The sequence below is a fragment of the Wyeomyia smithii genome, chromosome 2 (assembly GCF_029784165.1).
Source record: "Wyeomyia smithii strain HCP4-BCI-WySm-NY-G18 chromosome 2, ASM2978416v1, whole genome shotgun sequence".
Taxonomy (NCBI): domain Eukaryota; kingdom Metazoa; phylum Arthropoda; class Insecta; order Diptera; family Culicidae; genus Wyeomyia; species Wyeomyia smithii.
The window spans coordinates 175,564-198,868 of NC_073695.1; the positions used below are offsets into that span (position 1 = coordinate 175,564).

At 35.7% G+C, this 23,305-nt stretch overlaps 4 protein-coding genes and 1 pseudogene across 8 annotated transcripts; 3 read left to right on the forward strand and 2 right to left on the reverse strand.

Annotated features, from left to right (window-relative positions):
- Positions 1-861: 861 nt before the first annotated feature.
- Positions 862-2,441, forward strand: LOC129721927 (uncharacterized; annotated as a pseudogene).
- On the reverse strand, positions 2,249-5,475 carry LOC129721926 (protein THEM6). Of its 4 annotated transcripts, none has more exons than XR_008727513.1 (5): positions 5,043-5,475; positions 4,795-4,971; positions 2,963-3,177; positions 2,505-2,894; positions 2,322-2,444 (listed from the first exon to the last, which is right to left on the reverse strand). XR_008727513.1 is itself a non-coding variant. In XM_055675042.1 (3 exons), exons 1-3 carry the CDS (start codon positions 4,946-4,948, stop codon positions 2,568-2,570), a joined length of 696 nt encoding a protein of 231 aa, XP_055531017.1. In that variant the 5' UTR covers positions 4,949-5,475; the 3' UTR covers positions 2,249-2,567. The 4 variants fall into 4 exon arrangements, 1 of the variants encoding a protein (XP_055531017.1); XR_008727512.1 differs by having other exon boundaries at positions 4,795-4,974; XR_008727511.1 differs by having other exon boundaries at positions 4,795-5,475.
- Positions 5,476-8,770: 3,295 nt separating this feature from the next.
- LOC129721223 (general odorant-binding protein 67-like) lies at positions 8,771-11,310 on the forward strand. Its single transcript, XM_055673532.1, has 3 exons — positions 8,771-8,961; positions 10,660-10,782; positions 10,844-11,310. Exons 1-3 carry the CDS (start codon positions 8,845-8,847, stop codon positions 11,198-11,200), a joined length of 597 nt encoding a protein of 198 aa, XP_055529507.1. The 5' UTR covers positions 8,771-8,844; the 3' UTR covers positions 11,201-11,310.
- A 2,025-nt stretch (positions 11,311-13,335) lies between these two features.
- On the forward strand, positions 13,336-22,441 carry LOC129721220 (uncharacterized). The gene is made up of 3 exons (XM_055673529.1): positions 13,336-14,456; positions 20,685-20,848; positions 21,137-22,441. Exons 1-3 carry the CDS (start codon positions 13,367-13,369, stop codon positions 21,350-21,352), a joined length of 1,470 nt encoding a protein of 489 aa, XP_055529504.1. The 5' UTR covers positions 13,336-13,366; the 3' UTR covers positions 21,353-22,441.
- LOC129721221 (putative alpha-L-fucosidase) lies at positions 15,788-17,827 on the reverse strand. Of its 2 annotated transcripts, XM_055673530.1 has the most exons (5): positions 17,483-17,825; positions 16,819-17,430; positions 16,537-16,759; positions 16,224-16,476; positions 15,788-16,151 (listed from the first exon to the last, which is right to left on the reverse strand). In XM_055673530.1, the coding sequence occupies exons 1-5, from the start codon at positions 17,730-17,732 to the stop codon at positions 16,035-16,037; spliced, it is 1,455 nt and encodes a 484-aa protein (XP_055529505.1). In that variant the 5' UTR covers positions 17,733-17,825; the 3' UTR covers positions 15,788-16,034. The 2 variants fall into 2 exon arrangements, with proteins under 2 accessions (XP_055529505.1, XP_055529506.1); XM_055673531.1 differs by lacking the exon at positions 15,788-16,151 and having other exon boundaries at positions 16,321-16,490; positions 17,483-17,827.
- Positions 22,442-23,305: the final 864 nt, after the last annotated feature.

Consider the following 23,305-nt stretch of genomic DNA (forward strand, 5'->3'; position numbering starts at 1 on the left):
AAGAGAGCTTTCATATGTTCTTATCACTCTCTGAGCGTGTTTATTGTTAAATATAAGCACCTCAAGAATCCGAATTTTTAGTTGTCACCCGTGTGACGTTTCGATTATACCACTATCAAAAAAATTTAGCGTGATATATTTGAAACGTATTGTGTGCGAATGTTAAGTTTTAAATGTTTGGTATAGTTGTGCTGCTGGCTACAAAAAATTTATTTTAAGAGTCAAAAATAAATCCAGCAGAAGTTATCAAGGTGTAATTTTTGTTTATGTTGCCATTGTTTTTCTGTTTGATTCTGTTTGTTATGATTTATGAGTTTTGAACAGTGATCAAAAATAAACAATAAAATTTGGCGGAGTTTTTTTGCCGTTAAAGGGTTGAAGGTTTGAGAGATTGGTCACGAAATCGCTGAGATAATGTTTCGATAGAGTTTCGCTCTTTTTACATTTCATGCAGTGTAAACTAAAAGTCCGACTGTAATTGAATTGAATGATTTATGGGGTAACTAAATAGATTTGTCATTGAGATTGTAAAAATCGATCCGGCCATCTCTGAGTGAGATTTAAGAGCGCTACATACACATACACAGTACCTATTTGTTTTACTCTTTTCCTATTGCCTTTCGACCATTTGGAATGTTTGTGTATGTGAAAAGAAAAGACAACGTTAGACTGTAGTTAGTGCAACACAAAATACAATGCTAATCGGATTTGTACTAATTATAATCACATCAATATACATGGTGTTTCAGAGCGAAGGTTGAAAATTTGAATTTGTATGGAATCGTCAAAAATAAATGAAAGGTGATTATTTTCAAATTAGCAGCTGGTTTGAATGATCATTAAAACGGTTAACTTAGTATATATAACCACCAGAGAATTGGATTACTTTAAAATTTTTAAGTGAAGCAAAATAACACTATCATCTAAATTTATCTGAAAAATCGATTTAAAATGAAATTGTTGAGCTTGATTATCACAGCATTAACTTGCTCTTTACAACTTATCTACGCTGCTACAGAAGAAACCGTTCCATCGGATTGTTTAGGAAAAACTTTTAATGTTGACCCTTTCTACTGCTGCAAAACTCCAACACTCTTAGATGAAGATGTTGTCAGCAATGCATACAATTGTTTCCACCATCGAATGAACAGAAGGACAACATCAAACCGGATGTAAGTCGTAACAGTTTATTATTGGACCGTAAACGCAATTTTAATTTAATCCAATCCAGTGCATGTCAGAGTGTGTGATGAATAGAACCGGCATATTCAACCGAAAGAAAAGTGTCGTTGACGAAAAAGCTATGAACGTATTCACCGATAATCTGGAAGATAATTCCCTCTGGGTAAATGTGGTGGAAAATGCAGTAAAGGAATGTCTCGATCAAGCGGATTCTCGCAAACAATCTTTCGAATCCGATATGAAGGACCTTAAACAACGGTTTGGTAGCGAACGGATTTGTTCACCAGCAGCAGGATTTATTATGGAGTGCGTACACGTATCCGTTTACAAGGTATGTAATGTTATAGGTCTTTATCGAGTTTCAAATATAGAATTTCAATCGGTGTACGAAGCTATCGATCAAAACAAAATCAACTCATTCAATTTAGTGGTAAACTACAGACAAACAGACGTGCCACTCAATAATGACTTCTTCATCCAGAAGAATATTTTAATATATGTACATGTTGTTAACCGACAAGTCTTATCACTGTCAAGAATTTAAACGATATGGATTAATTTTATTTTTCAGAATTGCCCTGCCAAAATCTACAAGAGCAGTGACAATGGCTGTGCAGCTATCAAGAAGCATTTAGCTCAGTGTCCATTCTTCACAATTTTTTCCAGACAAAAATGCAAGAAGAAATTGATTTTAAAATTTAAAGTCTCGTTTCTAATAATACATATTACTTGGTGGTGGACTGCTGGTAAACATGAAATTCCAGACTTATTTTTTGCAAGACAACATAATAAATTAACACAAAGTAAATTGACTTTATATTTTTTTATTTTTTTTTTATTCTCGCTTATTTTCCGTCGGTCTAGCTCCGCCACTGTTGTGACCAATCACCGACGCCCAGGGAGGCGACTCCACACCCAGGACCCTAACTCACGACCCGTTTATTAACGGACCGGCGCCAACGGCTCTACTTCCTCATGCGATGGAAGGCGTGATCCCAGAGATTTTTCGCCTCAGAAAATCTCCCGGTGTCGGCTAGGATTGAATCTAGACCAGTTGGGTTGGTTGTGAGTGGATCACGCCACCTCACAACCATCGACACCTATGTCGGCGGTGGGATTCGAACCCAGGCGTCGAGCGTGGTTGGCGGAGACGTTACCAACCACACTAGGCCCCCGCTCGACTTTATATTTATTATCCTGTATTGTTTTTCTAATGTAAATCAAAAAATATTTTTTTCAGAAAATCCTACTTAATTTAAGTCCTGAAAATATTTTTAAATTGTTTTTTTTAAGCAATTTGATTCATAAATTTCTAACAGCACCTTATTCATAACAGTGTCAATAAAAATTCAATTCTTCTGTTTAAAAGCCGTAATTATGTCTGTCTAGCATTCGCTTCGTAAATTGGTACTGGAAATGTCATTCCATTCTAACCATTTCGCCACCTCCATAGGCAACTGCGGCTTCAGTCTACTGGTCCCGTTCATAACCACGGTGTCTCCTCTTGAATAAACCCCACTCTCTAATTTATCCAAACAATCTGTTGATTTGTCCATGTGGGCGGTGCTGGACTTCAACAGTGTTGCCATTACGTCTTCAACCGAGCATTCGATGACACGCTGGCGACATAAGGCGATGCAATGAATGAACCTATCTGATGATCCAAGGAATCGATGCTCCATGAAAATCGACTGGTCATCCCAATAGACAATCTGCAATCATGATAAAAACACACAAAAGTATCAAAACACAAATAAATGAAAAAAGAAAAAGCTCCCACCTTGGAACTTATCGTGAAACGAGTGAATGGACGTATGAATCTTCTATAACGGATGGTGGTTGCTCCTTGCACAACTGAACCACCTTTGTTACGTATTGTCCTATAGAGTAGTGTTCGTTCGTAAAAGTCAACTCGGGCAAAATCGATCTCACGTAAGTAGCGAGCATTATTCATATGGTACAGCAAAGTATCGATATCGTTCGTGAGGCATATACCTATAAACAGTAAAATATATGTACCTAATTTAATGGCTGGTTCTACATAGAATAAAAATTCGGCTATTGTGATATTAAGTTTATTATGTAACCCAAAACTGGGTTGGATATAAAACACCATTATTGCAGGTTTGAACCCCCGAAATCACTTATCTCAAATAAGCAGAATAATAAGATAATGCTGTATAATAGCATGCTACGCTAAAAATCACTTACAGTCACTTAAAAAATATCGGATTCGGGTCCCACAAAAATGAAATTTTCAGGTTCGGGTCGGGTTTCAACCGAAAAAAAATCGGGTTCGGGTCGGGTGCGTGTTTTAAAAAACATCGAATTTGACCATCTCTAGTAGGGGCTTGTTGGTCATTTTTGGTCTGTAACTATTTGTCTATTTTTGGTCTGTAACTTCTTGTAATGAATATTATGGCAAGAACTCATTATAAGAAAATGTTGTGTTAACTCTATATCTCCTATAAAAAATATGAACTATGTACTCAAAACAGTTTGCAATTTTGCGGATATTTTAAGTTTTTTTTTTTTTTTTTTGAGTGGATGTCAGATAGACCAACTAGCCTCTCAGGTGGGGTAAGTTGGTCAGAGTGTGCGGTAAATTCACCATTTCTATTTCGGAAGGACAATTCAGTTATCCTTCATCATTGCGCTTTGCGGCAGCCTGTATCGTCTTAGCGGAAGTCAAAGCTCTTCCGGTTTTTGTTTATAAATTCGCTTTCCGAATCCCAAACCATGTAAACAGGAACTCATAATTGCATGAAAAAAAATCGTGTTGCTCTATCATACCTGACGAGAAGTACATATATATTGAAATCACTTTGATGGTTTAGTTGGACACTAAATCAGAGACACCACGTATTTAACTGAGAATTAGAACCGAATTCTAGATTCTGTAGTTCACTGCAATTCAACTCAATGATAATATTGTGTTCTACCGGGTAGAAGATAGCCCGATATTTAATATAAGGATAACTTAGTATCATCAGATTTAATATCAACAGGAATACTCAAAACTACATTAGATGCTCATTCGAGACTTCGTTATTGCATCAATGTTTAATATTCAGCAATACTATTTTCCGTTATAGATAACATGGAAAATATTAAGAAAACTAGCTGAAAAATATATTGAGTAATATTGCGTCGTTAAATTGTAACTGTAAATACTGTAATTATAATTTCAATGATTGTTTTTTTTTTTTTTGTTATCTATACTTTAAATTTGGACTGAAACAAATTGTTCACTATCAAACTAGAGTCAAAAACGATAAACATAATAAATGAATTCGTGCCAACTAGACTAGATGTTGATAGCATGACTTTCAGAAAAGCGTCTGAATTTTCATTGTAAAATATTGACTGAATTGAATTTGAGATCCTACACTGAAAAAAAAATCATATTCAAAATAGAAAGTGATTTTTAAAAAAACAGTCATCTCAGTTTTTTTTTTTTTTTCAAAATAAGGCTGGTAGTTTTTATGTCCACGGTTATCAAAGTAAGCTAAGGGGAGGGCAAAAAATAAATAACACTGAGAAGAAAGACATAAAATGAAAAATAAAAATATTTTTTTTCCTTACATCCGACATAACAGTAGTTACACTTACCCCCAACAATAGTAGAGTCGAGAATATGCATTTTTTTCTTAAAACAGCGCGCGATCACTACACACAGGCACATTCTCAGGAAGTAATGCAATTCAAAGAGAGCATAGAGTCCGACAATACATCCCATCGTAATTCCTGCCGCGACACATATCATCTTGGCTGTTAATCGTTTTTATCCTGCTAATAAATATGCATAGAAAATCGATTTTTTCTAACGTAAACCAGCAGTGCTGTAAAATGATGATTACTCGGTTTGCTGCATCTACTGTTCATGCAATGCAGGTAGAATAAGTTAAGAATGAGTTATGTTTCCTCATTTCGAGGTTTTTCAGAACAACTTAAAACCACCGTAACTCGGGCGGTCTAATTTATATTGTTTATGAATTAAAACAGAACTGGTGTTCGCAAGGAAATCCACAGTATCAGCTGATTACAAAAGGTTCTTGTCGTAGACTTAATCTATTTTGCACCAAGTTTGTGTAGCACCAGAAACCAGTATTTAATTGTGTAATAAATAGAACAATTGCAGCAGAATTTTAGAAACTACTATTTAAAATGATTTCACATTTCGTCGATTATAAGTTTGTGGACTAAACAACACTTTTGCGCTTATAAATAGTGTGATTCTTTGTCACAGATTCGGAATTGCTTTGACAGTTCCAAACACTGCATTGAGCAATTAAAAACTTGAAGTTGTTGAGATGCTTATTTCGCATGCGCCAATTGAATTTACACAAACTGTCAAGTATTTTCGAAAAACAAAAAGCTGATATTTTCAAAACAGTTAAAGAGCGAGTGTACCTTGTTAGCACTCACAGTAATAGGTACTAGGCTATTCCAAAAGATCAGGTTTTTCGCTGACATAATACTAGGCAACGCATGGCAATCAATTTCACGATAAAATAGAAACAAACCTAAAATATGAGACAAAATAATTGCAACATTTTTTCAGGTTAACCGTTGGTTAAAACTCACAGAATAAGAGACTGAAGAATCTTAATCAATGAATCGGTTTGCCCCTAAGTAATTAAAGTATCTGCGCGAGAAAACTGTGCAACAACTATTTCTTGGGTAGTTTCGTTATTTGATAACACAGTGCAGCAATTTTTTGCCTTGGCTTCTATGCATGATTTTCTGATGAAGTTTGATGCGAAAATAAATTTCCTCGAGTTTGAACATATTTCAACTTAAGGGCAACAATGGCGCCATTTTGAATTTTTGAGAAACCGGAAATTTTCGATATTTTTTCGACGTCATTTTGTTTTAACACCAAATATCAAAATTCAAAGAGTTTGTCCACATATTAGCATCTTCTTACCCATCTTTTAAAAAACAGATCTTAAATCGGACAAAAACTGAGCTCAAAACGGTGACTCTACGAGACCGATTTTGGCATGGTTTTAATATATTTCACAGAGCAAAATAATATCGACTATGTCTGAGCATTAATGGTAAAGCGCTAATATCTCAAAGTGGTAGTCAAATTATATCTTATATTGAGTGAAAAAGTCTCAGAAATCGATTGGTTGGTATCGGATCTACGTAAAATGTCAGCAACAAAAAACAGCCAAAAATGCAACTCCTTTCCCGAAAAAAGGGGAGGATCATGTAAAGACATATTGTTATTGTTTCTTCGAGTATCGCTTACACTCTTGATATAACATTGAACAGACTTCAAATAAGTTTATCTAACGTCGAGAGAACCTATTTTAGTATTGTAGAGAACCTAACGTCGAGAGAACCTATTTTAGTATTGTAGGGTAATTGGGGCAAAGTTGATATGTTGCTGACATTTCACGTCGATCTGACACCAACCAATCAATTCCTGAGACTTTTTTACTCGATGTAAGACATAATTTGACTACCACTATTAGATATTAGCGCATTACCATTGATGCTCAGACATACTTGATATTATTTTGCTTTGGGAAATATACTAAAACCATGCCAAAACCGGTTTCGTAGATTCACCGTTTTGAGCTCAGTTTTTGTCCGATTTGAGATGTTTTTTTTAAAAAGATGGGTAAAAAGATGCTAATATGTGGACAAACTCTTAGAATTTTGATATTTGGTCTTAAAACAAAATGGCGTCGAAAAAACATCGAAAATATCCGGTTTCTCAAAAATTCAAAATGGCGTCATTGGTGCCCCGTTAAGTTGAAATAGGTTCAAACTCGGGGAAATTTGGTTTTACATCAAAATACACAAAATAATTATATATAAAAACCAAGGCAGAAAAAAAGTCATTTTTTGTTGCACTGTGTAATTAAAAAAACTGTGGTTCAAATTACTAGGTTCTTTATTTACAAAATTTAGATTCTAAAGTAACAACCAAAGCTAGTACTAATCAGCATGCAGGAATCACTGCAGATACGCATCGAATATCCAATCGTAAGAAATAATTAAATTCGATGTACCATTCCGAACGATTTTGGTCAGAAACAAAGTGGCAACCAGTATTAATCAATCAAGTTTATGCTCATAGTATTAAAGCTCAGCCTTTATTTGTACAGGATGCCTGTCAGAAAATAAATTATAGGCAAAAAAAAATTCACTACCAAAAAAAGGTTTTTTTTCTATACAAAGTTTTAACATATACACAAAATTTTAATGTAGAACATGATTACAACTTAATATTCATTCTGTAAAAGTCCAAAATAGATAAATATTAAAAATAGTTTTTCTTAAGGCGAACTTTAAGTTATTTCATTTAATATCTGCATTTTGAAAACATAATTGTCTTTAAATCATGTTAAATAATTTTCCAAAATTTTCCTAATTCGAATTGCGAAAATCGTTTTAATAGTACTTTTGCTTTCAATCAACTCTTTTTTGACTGCATAGCGCTTTAGGCTGGCGCATGTTTTCAGTTTTGTTCGTTGACACCTTCTATAAGATTTTTTGAAAAAAAAAAGAATTATCGTTTTGAAGAAAGAGAATGAAAGAGAATATTATTTGGAATTTCGCTTTTCGTGGCATCTGTTAATCTGTTTCTCGTGATTCTGCCAATTTGAATATTTTCTCTTTTTTTCCGTGTTGGGTATTTTCGTCACTGCGACCAATTTTTTGATATTTTGTGACACATATATTCTCTCTTAGGTGATTCTACTGCTCATGCTTTCGTCTTTTGATTTTACATCTTTCACAAGAGACTTGAGGAAGACTCGAACAAGAACTATTTGCTTGTTTATTTTATATCTGACAAACTACAAATACATTCTCGCCGCCAACTGCGAGTTTCAACTAGAGTTTTAATAAAAAAAATTGGGTTTTTCATGCTTCCTAGAAGGTGTAGGTTTCTGTGGTAATAAACGACGATAAAGACGAAGGTGCCTTTCACCAAAATAAATTTGAACAGACTACCGTTTTCTCACTATTATATTCTCATTAAGTGACAACATTAACAACATCAATAGGTACATTTTTCAAACTCAAGCATAATATTCGTAACATCATGTCTCATGATAATGCCACAATGACGACAAATAATTAGCCTTCATTTTCATACAATTCATTAAGCAGACAAATGGCACACTACATATGAATGAATGGAATACTACTATTTATTGTTGTGACATACAATAGCGGATCAGTTTTGTATTTTGTATACATGTAATTCTAACCAGACTAGATGAAATCACGCATATGACAGTCAGACGCAGAACAGTGTAGCATTTTATTATATTTCAACAATCTTGTGATCATAGTTTTGAAGAAGTATTCAGGAACAATGTTTCATCTACAGCGATCTATCGAACACTCTCAGACCTGTCATCAATCATCTAATGCTCAAAACACTAGAAAAATTAGTGATTTAGTCCGTTTAAACCAGAGATTTACTGTAAACCCACGTGTTATGGATTAGAAATAAACGTATTAGGTTCGTACTCACTTACAAGCAAGATGTAATTTCCCTCCGCTTCATTACAGCTATTTGGCGAGTGTGTGCTTGCGATTGCTAGCAATGATAGCTGAAAAACTTCGACGCAGATATATATAAACGTAGATGACAGTGATATGATTTAGTTGAAACTTTGTTTTTGTCACTTTATGTTTGAAATAGTCGGGATGCAATTTGTGTTTGCGATTGTGACCTTTGTGGTGCTGCTCCAGAGTGTAGTTTACGGAGGCGACAACCCATGCGCCAACGGACCACCCGTGAATAAGGTACATATAGATATCCAACAGCACAATGAGACCTTTACTAGTTTAGTCTCCATCTCTAAGGTGGTTAATTGTTTTTCAAAACTCAACATCACATGCTGGTTCAATGTCGATAATATAATAGTGGGAAAATTTTTTTAGAACCAACGATAGAACGTCTATACAATGCTGGAGAAAAAATAAAAATTTTAACACATCGTAATTACATACCTCCGTGATGTATATAAATTCAATTATCTTGTATGTGTAACAATTCAGCATCCCACTCAGTAAAGATCAAAGAACAGAACTGGTCACGTCCATCCGGTTACCATTGTTATTTCGACGTCCGAGGTTTTGCTTTAGACTGCTTTAAATACTGCTAGTTAATAAATAAGTCCTTATTAGAGTTGCATTACATATTATCACGGATTTGTTTATTTATTCATTTTTGTCGTCGTATTGCAATACCGATATACATACTTACAATGTTTATAATGTTTTCTTACATACAAAACACTATGTCGATTACATAGATAAATTGAGTGCAATCGGTGTATATTTCCTTGCTTTCATGACACCTGTGTTTGAAATTTAGGCAATTTTTGCATAATGGAGAAACGTGCCATACGTGACGATATAGATTTAAATTCAATTTTAGATGTTCAGAAATTTTCAACCCAATAGTCATCGCCTTCAGTTTACTACTAAATTTATTGATGTTTAACCAAGGAGCCTATGTAAAAAAAAGGGCAGCGTTTTTTATCGAACATATTTGATTTGACTGAATTGGCTTCAAATGTTGTTGTTTTTTGTTTATTAGAGACATTTTGCACCACATTTTTTGAATCACGACATATCTAAGTCTTTGTGTGAACAATGAACATGGTATTGATAAAAAAAATATTTTTAGAGCCAGAACAGTTTGTTCGGTTGGTGTGTTGTCTTCGACAAAGTTGTAAATATTAATTATGCTATAATAAGAATATCAGGGAGGTTATTTTTCAAAATCAATTTTTTATAAAAAACTCAAAAAGTTACTTGAGTTGTTTAAACATAGATAAATTACAACTATAAAAGGTAAATTTTCCCGATTTTTTTTTATTTTAGAACCAGAACGGATTGTTGTGATGTCTTCAACAAAATTTAATATCCGTTTCCGACCGAGCCCACACTATTGTATACGTACCTGAACAATTTTGTGGGATCGGCCAGATAGGATATAGCAGTGTTGTCCTTCCAGGAAAAAGAATATACTCAACAAAATATACTTCGGGAAAGAAGGGTAAAACAATAATTTTCTCCATTCTGAAGAAAAACAAACCATATACAACTTTGCCGAATGCGTCACATTAACCATGTGATCCGGTCTGGCTCTTAAAATATTTTTAGTCAATACCATTTTTACACAAGCTCTTTCTAAAAATAAGTCGTGAATAAAAAAAATTATTAACAGTTTGAACGAGTAGAATCGTCTTTAATTTATGGAAGCTTTTGTGCAAAACTTCAGCGAAATCGAAAATGACAATCAAAATATATTAAAATTACCACATTTCGGTTGGAATTGCTCCAATGAAATTTTTTCTTGGGCTATTCCGAGCAAAATGTGGCAATTCGTATTTTGTTTTATTCAACCTATATCACGCGAAGGGAAAAATTTGTTCGAATTCCCATTTTTCATTATCTAAGAAATAAGGTTATGATCGTTTTTTGATCTCATAGAATCCAGGAGAATGCTGCGATACTCCAATGCTACTTGATAAGGAAATTATGATGAACTGCTACAAACAGTATGGAGAGCAAACCAAACGTCAGATGAAATTAGAGGGAATACCGCGTGGTTGTGTAAGTTCTATTTCTAATGCATTTTTCCGTATCATAAATTCTTAATTTATGTACGTTATAGTGCATTGCTGAATGCGGCCTAAATGCCACCGGCCTATATTCAAACGGAATGATACACCGCGATGATATGACTAAAATGTTTATGGATGTTGTCAAGGATATGCCACAGTGGCAGATGCTTGTACAAGATACTCTTGATGAATGCTTTAAGATGGCGGAATCGATGATGGATCAGATTGAAGCCGCAGCGAAGCTTGAGCCTAGCTTCGAAGGGGAAAAAATATGTCATCCAATCTCCGGAACGATTATGCGCTGCATGGGAATGAATATGTTTGTCAAGTGTCCTCCCGGAGTTTACAGAGAAAGTGATGAATGCAATCAACTGCGAGAATATTCCAAAATGTGTCCAATCATTTAAAGATGGAAAAGTTTTGATGTACAAAATCATATACTGTTAAAAATTGTTAGAACTGTATTAGGATAGAAAATTTAAGTCAATAAATACTTTACTTGTTGCAAACTATACAATTTTACTTGGTACAATCAGATGAGGTTCAGCCCTTTCTGTTCCGAAAACTCCATTGATATACAACGAAGAACTGCAGTTGCAATTATTTAATTCAGCAACAAAGGCGAAGATGGGTTAATTTGAAGTGTGAGAAATTATCCTAATAAAGGGACTAACATTATCGTTATGTCGTCAACAGGAAGTCTTTTGACAATATTTGAGATAGCGAAATAAAGTTTCTTCAGTGCCGACAAAATTTTATGAAACATAGCAGCAGCGCCCAAGTCATTGAAACTGATGGTAACTCTTATCAGAACACCTGGTTGGATTGCGCCACTTGTGAACAAATCGTCAGAGTTGTCGAGCGTTTTGAGCCAGGTGTTTAAATCAAAAATAAATTGGAGTCGTATTTGGAAGTCATCAATGAGCAATATTACACTATCAAATGTAGTGCCAGATTTATCACTACTCTCGATAAGACTTAAAAGAAATGATTAGACCACTGTTTACCATTCATTTTGATTTATTATGAAGAGACAACAGCACGCTTTGAGAATCCGAAGACGCAAAATTTTGAGAGTATATCACAGCAATTTCAGTAAAGTACACGCTGCATCCTAGTGATTTCGACATCTTATTTAAAAAAAGGAAATATTACTCAAACTTACTTCAAATTTAATTGTTCTGTAATTGCAACAGGAGCTCTCCAACATTTTTTGTTGGAAAATGTTTTCTAGAAGTCATTTTAAAAATTTCGTGTTTGACACTGAAAAAACTTTGAGTTATTTATACGAATACTGATTTACAAATACTGTCAAAAATTATTTTTTTTAATTCTGCAAATTATGCAAGAGGTGACAAAATATTTTGTATTATCATTTACGAATTCGACAACATATGTAAGTGACGAAAGAATGAATATAACAAGTACAACACGAAGAAGCAAGAATTTTTCCAAACAGGAAAAAGCAAGCAAGGATTTAAAATAGGGCAAGGATTAGTCAGTCCACTATTTTCATCAATCGCAGAAAACGGGCCTCAAATTCCTGAACTTTTATAAATATAAATTTTAATGATGGGAACAAAAACTGTGATTAAAAAGCTCTCTTACGGATACCAATATTTACCGTTCATCCGAATCAATCAAAAAAAAAACAACCAAAATTATTATTGTTTTGTGAGTGCTAGAAAATGGGAGTTTCCTTCACCTCACAAGAAACACACGCAAAAAAAAACAAAAATTGCAACGTTTTTGTTCATTACAACATTTAGTTGCCTAAAAAAGATTATAGCTTTTTAACCATCCCTAAAACTCAAAATAGTTGCCCTAGAAAGATTGTAGCCTTTTAACTATTCCGAAAAAAAGATCATAGCCTTTTAACGTTCCGTTACACTAAGGGCATCAAACGCCGTAGGGGCATTTGATGCCCCTATTGTACGCAAATGTACGTCAAAAGTTCGTAGAGAAATTGCTTTCATGTTAGCTATTGTAGTACGGGAAAGCTGGAATGTTCTGATTGATAAGGAAATTATGATGAACTGCTACAAACAGTATGGAGAGCAAACCAAACGTCAGATGAAATTAGAGGGAATACCGCGTGGTTGTGTAAGTTCTATTTCTAATGCATTTTTCCGTATCATAAATTCTTAATTTATGTACGTTATAGTGCATTGCTGAATGCGGCCTAGATGCCACCGGCCTATATTCAAACGGAATGATACACCGCGATGATATGACTAAAATGTTTATGGTTTATGGAATGTTCTGAATGTAGTTAAGCAGATTGAAAATATTTTTTATATAAGATTTCTTATTCTTATCAACTGTTGCTGTTCAAATACAGTTTTGAAAGGAGTGTTTTAGTTGGCATGCTACGTACGAACTAGGTATGTTTGAAATTATAATTGCATGCTGTTCAATTTACATGTCACACTAAAAGAAATCACGTGACGAGATACATTCCTCAAACTCCTCAAACTGCCATCTTCAGCCCAGAACTGATATACATCGTCGTCAGCACAACGTCGATTCAGTATTACGAGTGCAAGCATATAACAAGACGTCCAAACGATCAAATGTGTATCAGTCTTCGCGATGAGCTTGAGTCAGCTAGACGCATCGACTTAAGAACACTGATAATTATCAGATCCTTTTTTACGAATTTGCAAAATAAACGTCAAACAATCATGAACGTCACTAGTGTTATATTCACATCCTTCTTAACAATCGTGATAAGTGTCTCTTGCGTTCTTAGTGACACGTGTCCCGTGTATTTAACCCTTTCATCGCTATCAAGGCATATTGAAAATGCTTCAGTGGTAATTAACTGGGGTCCGGATTGTGAAACTCCGCCAGACTGGATAGGTTTGTACACGGTAAATCCAGTAGTAACCGACGTACTTCCCATAGTCAAAGTAATCGTCAGTGGCCAAACGTCTGGAAATATTGTCAGTGATCAAAAATTTGGGAAGCAAAAATTACCGGGAGGATGGAATTTCAATGAAGTCCTGAGACACATACCCAAACGTCGATCAAAGCCTCTCTGTTTCGGATTTTATTTAGTTAGTTATGATAAAAGAAACGAACTGCAATCATTCGATTGCATTAAAATACAGCCCAGTTGGATGTTTACGGAGGCCAATATTGGAAATGTTTCACTGAAAAACCTCTTTCTTCCCGGCACTCATTGCTCAGCATGCTATCAAACAAAATCGAACGTAAACAATATTTTCCTGAAGCGTGTTGGATTCCGGCAGGATCTAGATATTTGGACACAACTAGTTTTCGGTATTCGTTATCTGGATTTTTCCGTTGGTTTTCATCCGTCGCACAATGGATCTCGTAACTTCTGGGTAATGAACGAGAGTTATCGAGTGGGACCAATCAATCCCATTTTACAAGATATACGCCGTTTTGTTATCATCTCAGAGGAAACTATTTTTCTGGACTTCCGACGCTTTCCTCTAGGATTCCACAACCATCCCGAACAACACCTCTTATTTCTGCAGGTTCTGGAACAAGAATTGGGTGATCTGATCTATCGCCGACCCTATTTCGGCAGCCAGGAAGATGATGAAAACGAATCTTATCATCTTACGATCTCTCAGATGCGTCAAGAAGGGAAGTACGTTCTTGTCACGTATAACCATGCGGCTAGCTTGAGTGGTAAGTGCAATTTGGCAGTAGTCATAGCAGTTTCCAATCGTCAAACTAATAAAACCACGGTCATTATTTAATTTATGAACAACCGCTTCAACATATACACATTACTGAACTGTGTTAGGGTAGATAAACCAATGACGGTAGCAGCTTATGTTATTTGATAACTCTTACGTAGAGAATATAGGTCCAAAATACTGTGTTCCTGCATTCGGGCATGTTTTACCACTTTATAAATATTCGGTATATGGTAGGAGATTTTTGAATGTTTGTTGAAAAATGAACCAACCAAAGCATTTCCTGCACATACATCACTATTTAACACCAAAACTCTCCCGTTGAACCATCATCTGCCGGCTGGTTACTCTGTACTCTACAGAAAAACACAACAATCCTTTTGCTTTGGAAGACATCGATTGGAGACAGTCTGAAAGGAGTACCTACTACCAAAAACGATGTACCTTCAGACCGCATGTGATCTTCAAACCGCAGCCAAGATTTCGCTATACAGGTCGGACTCGATTATCCGACACATCAAAAAAATTTTCATTCCGGATAATCGAGTTTTCCGGATAATCGATTCACACAAAAAAAAACTGAAATTTTGCGATCAACGTACACAAAATATATATTTCTTTTCTTTATTTTACTTCTATGATGCAGTGGCGTAACCAGAAGTTATTTCTGAGGCGAAAGGGGGTAAAATCTTGAGGAGCAAAAAAAATAAATTGGGCATTGATTATTTTCACTAAATTTGAACATGCCCAAACATGCCGCAAATGACTTAAATGGTAACAAATACGCCAGAAGGGAAGGTGAAGACAAAATTTCGGAATTAAAACTAAAAACGGACACCAAAAAAATAAACTTCCGGATAATCGAATTCCGGATAATCGAGTTTCCGGATAATCGAGTCTCCGAATAATCGAGTCCGACCTGTAATTTGCAAAAAGTGATCAATCTGAGCACTGAGAAACGATGCAATAAGCGCAGCGCATATACTATAGCGTGACTTTGATGTTATTCTATCTGTTCCGATTGCACAGTTGCTTATGATGTTTAAGGACGAGCCAACGCAAATGGTCTGTATTGTAGTCTGTATTGCAGAAACACATTTGAAATTTTTTAACATTTAAGAAATTACTTTACGAAACAGCATCAAAATGTATCGTTACAGTTTAGATCGTAATTCACAACTAAAAATATACTAATTATTAATTTTAGATTGTTTTAAATTTTTGGTTTTCCTTTTTTGTCACTATGACTGCATTTTTTTCAAAACTGCAATTATACTATTTACAACTTTTTCCAAGTCACAGTTTCAGTCAAACGCACAATTTTTCCAACAAATTTTATATTTTATTCACCAGAGCCATTTTCGGGAAAGTACACGTTTACTCTTCAAATTATGATCCTCAATTATGCAGTAATATCATAAAATTATAACCCTGTCAAAACTGTTTGAGGTTGTTTATACTGATAAAAAACCATACAGTTCAAAATACACTGTTAGTCTTTGACGCAGAGTGTTTATATTTATCTGGAATCAACCTTGAATGCTGCAACTCATCTTTTAGTTACATTTTATTTCTCCTTGGAAGATAGGACAATTTTTAGTGTCCAGGCGAAGTTTAAGTTCAGACGATCAATTTCATTTTTTGGGGGAAATTCCACTTGGATTGCTTTTTCCGTTGGTTTCCACTGTAAACGAAAAGTATAATTTTTGTAATTTTAATAAATTGCTATTGATTTTAGATCGGAGGTATGGCTTACGTGTAAACTTGTATTAAATCCAAGCATGGTTATTTGGATTATATTCTGATACCAATTACTAAGTGCCCCCAGCAGTACGTTATTCGTTTTGTAAGGATAATTGAGGATAATAACGTAGACGTTAGAAAATGTTGCGTCTTGTTCATAGGTCGCAGAGCGCTTTGATGTATACCAAATGTTGGAAGTTATAGTATCATTTTGAAAAATCCATGGTTTTGATTTATAAATCGCTTCCCCATTGGTTTTGAGCCATCTGAAACAATATATCTGTTGAAATTAGGAAAAAAAAAAACAAAATCTAATTTTTCCTCACCTGCCCATATCAGTCAAACGTTCAGAGAATATGGGATCAATTGTTCCGTACTTGGTAGGTCCTACATTGATAAGAATGTTACCTCCACAACTCACCGTACTAGCTATCTCACCAATCAATTCAGATGAGCTCATAAAATCTTCCAACTTCGCATTTTGTCGATGGCCCCAGCTTTTCTTATCGATTGTTAAAGCGTTCTCCCACTTATGTTTTTGAAGAACCCCTGTCGAATGCATTCATTGTCAATCACGAGTTAAAAAATGAAGATAACCTGATACTTGCCTGGATTATAACGGTCTGAACACGTATAGAAGTCTCCGTGCATGCACAGTGTTCCCATTCCCCAGCGGTCGTTGGTCACCACGGTATTTTTGACCGGAGATTCGTTATATAGCCAAGTAAAAAATTCTTTTGCTTTCCAATATCCATCCGGTGCTTCCCAGTCGCCATCACTCCACAGAACCTCTGGTTTGTAAGCATTTATCAACTCCTTTAACTCCGGCCAAACTTTGTTTTCAATATACTCATGTTTGAGAAAGGCATGTAACTTGTCGTCATGATAAAGACGGTTAAACCATTCAAAAAGTGAATAATACACGCCGAAAGTCAAAGTAGTACTGTTTCGAATAGCAGTGGACAGCTCTGCAATAATATCTCGATGGGGCCCAACATCTACAGAATTCCAGCTGTATGTGTACTTTGACGGCCATAGAGTATAACCCTCATGATGCTTGCTAGTTAAAACTACGTATCTTGCACCGGATTGCGCAAAAAGTTCAGCCCATTCGGTAGCATTGAACAGTTCGGCAGTAAAGTCACTAGCAAAATCTTGATACGTAAAACCTGGTTTAAAGTTCTTGTTCATATATTCCACATAATCGTCATATTTGTAACCTACGAAAGAAGTAACAATGATTAAGATGAAATTAATTTAAACAAGAATTACCTTCCCAGTTAATCCAAAACCATTCACTACCGTAACTTGGAACCGCATACACTCCCCAATGAATGAAGATTCCTATTTTAGCATCATCATACCACTTTGGTAACGGACGCGAGTCTAAACTAGACCACGTAGGCTCATATTTGTGTACATCAGTGTCCTCCTTTGAACGTTCAACTTTCTTAGAGCAACCGATGATTGTCAGAAAGCCTATCACTATAAACAAACTTAAATGTGTAATCAACACTTTCATTTTACCAGTGATTCTCCAGGCGGTTATTGTCTCGCGTTTGTTAAAATAGACTAGCTTGCTGCGAAGCTGAACCTGCACTGCTCGTTGATCTTCGCTTCAATGCTGCCTGGAACTGATAGTACATGCTTGACCAAAAAAATCTAGGGTTGGTCGAAAAAAGTATAAGTATAAAATAAGTATAATATTAATATGGCTGTAACACTTTTCAACCAACGTCTCTTGTCACTCTTTCGTGAATTCGTTCCTCGACCCAGGCCAAAGCTGAAGCCACCTTGGTCAAATTTACGGCTTCGTCGTCTAAAACGTAAGAGATCCACTGCGCTAAAGGAGTATTCTCGTTTTCGAAACGCCTTCACAAAACGAGAGTTTGCTAGAACTAGTCGTCAATACAGAACATATAATCGCTTCCTTTACTCGAGATACGTGCGGCAAAAGCAATGTAACCTTAAACAAAATCCTAAACGTTTTTGGTCATTCGTTAACGAGAAACGCAAGAAAACTGGATTTTCTGCTCAAATGACACTTCACGATCAATCTGCCAGTAATAGTGAAGACATCTGTTATCTTTTTGCTCAGCAGTTTGCTAGTGTTTTCGCTACCAGTAGTGTCTCAATTCGTGATGTACAAAATGCGCTAAAGTTCGTTCCTGCAAATGTATGTGATATAAACTTAACTAGTTTCTCACAAAATGAAGTTGTAGAGGCTCTGAAGCAGTTAAAATCATCAGTGACCCCCGGACCGGATGGAATACCATCAATCATACTGAAAAATTGCGCATCTGCTCTTTCAAAACTGTTACAGTTAATTATCAACCAGTCGCTTCATCAGGAAACATTTCCTGAATGCTGGAAAAGATCCTATATTTTTCCTGTGTTCAAGAAAAGAAACAAAAGTGATGTTACAAACTATCGGGGGAACACATCGCTTTGTGCTGGGTCAAAACTGTTTGAGGTTTTGATCGGTGGCTCGTTGCAAAGGAGAGTTACGCAATACATTTCAAAGGATCAGCATGGCTTTATTCCTGGTCGCTCAATTAGCACAAATCTAGTTGAATTCTGTTCTTTTTGTCTGCAAAATATGGAAAATGGAGCACAAGTCGACACGGTGTATACTGACATTCAGGCAGCGTTTGACCGCGTTGATCACAATATACTGTTAGCCAAATTAAAGCATCTTGGAGCTTCTACTACCTTCGTCCGGTGGTTGAAATCGTTCCTTGAAAACCGCTATGTATCTGTAAAATTAGGGAACGCAGAATCTCGCGGTTTCCGGAGTACTTCAGGCGTACCTCAAGGTAGCAATGTTGGACCTTTACTGTTCTCGCTGTATTACAACGATGTCTGCTTGGCACTTCCTCCAGGATGTAGAATCGTATACGCTGATGACTTTAAAATCTACTTCGTAGTTCACTCAGTTACTGATTGTATTGAGTTACAAAAATTGATTGAATATAATCCATGAATGGTGTGTTTGTAACCGTCTCAGTATCAGTGTTGCCAAGTGCTCCGTAATCAGCTTCAGCCGAAAAAAATCCCCTATCGAATACAACTACTCTATTAACGGTCAGGATATTGAGCGAGTTACGGTTGTAAAAGATCTCGGTGTTCTGCTGGATACCGAACTCAGATTCCACGATCATTACAGCAGTATCATTACCGCAAGCAAGAACCTGGGATTCATAATGAAAATTGCTAATGAGTTCCGTGATCCGTACTGCTTACGAGCATTGTACTATACACTTGTACGCTTTGTCCTTGAAACAGCGGCAGTTGTTTGGAGTCCTTATACTGGGCTTTGGACTGCACGAATCGAATCGGTACAGAGAAGGTTCATCAGATATGCACTTCGAGGTCTCCCTTGGACAGATTCTGTGGAGCTTCCTCCATATATAGATAGGTGCAGGTTGCTGGATATGGACACATTAGAGAAACGAAGAGATGACATGCGTGCTGTATTTGTTGGAAAGGTGCTTTGTGGATCAATAGATGCGCCATGGATTCTAGCCAATATAAATGTTAACGCGCCCTCCAGAATTCTCCAGACAACTGACTTTCTCAGAATCCCTTTTCATCGGACTGCATATGGTCAAAATGAACCAATTACTGCCATGTGTAAAATTTTTAATTCCGTATTCCATTTGTTCGACTTCAATATTAGCTGTGAAACGTTTAAATGTCGATTGCGTAGCCGAAGCTCTTTTTAATTTGTTAGTTTTGAAGTTTTTTTTTTTTTTCATGTAGAGGGTCTACCGATGATGCTGTCCGATGTTGCTAAGTAAATAAATGTTAAATGTTAAATATCCTTGAAACCGTCATTTAACCGTAAGTGGTAATGCTCCCGCTATGTGGCACTCGCGTCACTGAAAAACCAAGCACTGATATCGATAAAATATCGATACGGTAATAATTATGCAGTGCAACTGAGGCACCATAAGACAGGTTCCATGTAATTTGATTCAAATTTTTACACACGATTTTGATTTTTTTCATATGAACATGATTGTCTGTTCTCTGTGATATTCAAGGGGATGGCAACATGCTATCTCTTTCCATGTTGAATGAGTGAAGAGTCTTCCCGACAAAAGTGATAAGCATATGGAACTTTTGCTGGGCGTCTGCCTCGGGGCTTTATTTTTAACGGTAATAATAAAGCCCCGATATGTTACCTACTGTCAAACGTGTAGAGTTTAGATTGGGCTGCCATCCCCTTGGTGTTATTACTGCACTAGGCCCCTGCCTCAAAAGAAAAAGTAGGTCCTGTATCTGGTAGTCGCGTCTGTAGAAAGCTTTCAAGTGAAACTTGCACAAAAGATTGGATTGAACCATATTTGAATTGAGATGCAGATGACGCCACAATGCATTTTCAGTTTGCGTTTCACTATAATATTAATGTAAAAATTACGGCAGAAAAAGAGGTTTTTGCTAATCAATTTTTGTTGTATTTTTATTCTAGAGTCTGATCTTATATGGGCACCATGGAAGAAACACTCCAGCTCGTTTTTGAAACACACTGAACTAGGAGAATTCATGAAGAATCTCTTCTCTCAGAAACATCCGGATGCACCGAAGGACATTGGATGGGGTTTCTATGGCGTTCAGGGATTGCAAAGCAGCTATGTATGAGATTAAACAATATCGACTTCGTTTTTTTTTTGTAGTGGCGCTAGACCGATGTGTCATTTTTGCAATTAAATTGTTGGTTTTTGATTTTCGAGCTAGACTTGAACCATACGTTTTATGCGCTACTTGAAAAAGGAAATCACATGAATGTAGCAGAGTATAGTTTAAAAGTATCAACCAAAAAAAATACTGTCAAACGCATTACAAAAAAATGAGCTACACACACCACATGTACAATGTACGATACACATTGAGATCATATCCTCCTTATTGTTTCAATTTCAGGATCCTGACGAAACATATCGGCTGCCAAAAGAGCGCGCTAATCTAATTAACCCGAAGCTTATGACCATGCTTGGTGGACCCTGGAGCCTACGAGCTAATGCAGTGTTACTAGACTTTTTCACCAACACAAACCTCGTTGATATGGCAGTACACACTAATCGGTACAAAACACTCAAGAGCATGAGCAACGAAGCAGTTGTTTTGGATATACAATAGTAAAAAGAGGTTACTGACTCGTACGGTTTTACAGTTTTTTGTATGATTAGTCAAATAATCTAACTCCTTTATTGTTTCATTCTATCAGAGACAACTATTACGCAGTTCAATTTTTCGTTAACTTTAAATTTGTTAAATTTGTTATCAACGTTGTAATTCGATTGGAAGATAAAATTATTGTTTGTGTAAAATACCGTCGATCCAGAAGTTTAAATTACTAGTAACTGCTATCGATACCAACACGTATGACATAGCAATAAACACGACTAAAGAACCACATTCCAATCGAGGACGTCTAGGTTATACACTCATATCACGCCAGCACAGACTTTATACTCTGTCCTGCCAATATTAGTTAGATTCAACTTGCGTTGTTGTTAGAACCTCAGACAAACTCGGCATTGAAATACACGCAAACATTCATTCCACACTGCCGATGACGCATAACCAATTATCAATTGCATGTTTCGTCTGTTAGAATTGAGGTATAAAAGAATAATAATAAATATAACTATCAAATTTATTATTGAGCCAAAAGCTATTATTATAAACAAAAAAAGGGGGAGATATATTTGTGGCACAAAATGTGTTTTCAGAGCAATTATGCAACATAAAATTTTGTTTTCTAAGACCAGCATTGTAAATTAATACCATCTGGAAAACATAATGAGTTTAATTTTATAAATACTTTACTCTACTTAAAAGAATTTAAAAACTAACAAATCGAGAAGAAAAGGTTAAAACAGTAGAATACCTTAACCTTCTCTTCTCGATTTTCTTTGTTTTTAAATTGTTGTAATGAAAATAAAATCGCGTTGATAAATATGCCAAGAATGCCGTTTGTAGCGGTAGCGGACACGGCAGCACTCGACAATCAGTCAGTAATTGAAGGTCGAGCCGCAAAACCAAACGATGGAATGTTGAAGCTCTATGATACTACACTGTCTGGTGAAAACACAATATTATATCACTGACATCAACGAAATATATAAATCAGCGAACATATCGTCGGTTTCGTGCAACACTGGCACAACTCAAAAACCATAGTTTCAAGAAAAACGCGTTCAATAAATTTACGTCGACAATTTATTTTTTAATTTTTAAGAAAACTTTAAATTTTAAGATTTTCAATTTCTAGCCAACACTTTTGGGACTATCATGCACATATTACGAGCACGTTGTGCAAGTTTAAACCTTATTTTTACTAACGTTATAGGGAAATTTCGATTTGTGCAGCAAAGGCACTTCTACTCATAACTCTGGAGTTGTTGTGAATTTCGGGGTTTTGTGTGAAGCAAATTTACATTATTTGGCATCGTTTGCTATCAAAAACCTAAAAATGCAAAATCTTGAGTTGTGCCAGCGAAGCTGAGTTCAAAACACTGAAGGTGAGATTCCTACACTCGAAATAGTCAAGTGAAAAGAAACCTAGCTTCAAAATTATATGGTAAAAAACCACCGTCCAGTTTCATCTTAAGCGTCAATTGCTTTCGGCAGAAATGGAAAACTTTGATAATTTGGTTGCATTTGAAAGGGTTACCTTTTTTGTTACATGTATGTCAAAAAGTGAAGGGTCATTTTTTTATTTTACATGTTTAACGTGTTTCACATGTTATTCAACCTCACCTCACCTTTTATAGAGTGTTACTTTCATACAAACATACAGAAAACGCTCAGCTAGTCACTTTGTAACAGACTTTATGACGATACAAAGAATGCGGTCTTGCAATCCACCTACTTAGAATTTACTGCCAAATCTCGGTAGTTTATTACCCGGAACGGCAACAGTGAGTGCTCACTTAAAAAAATTGCAGCTGTTCTATTTTTTTGAGAATCTCGGTTCAACCAAACTGAAATTTCGACACAAAATATCCGAATCATGGTTGACATTGTTTTTTTTTTTTTTTTTTTTTGGTGAATTCTCTGCGAAATGAGATAAAGCCGTGATGACCC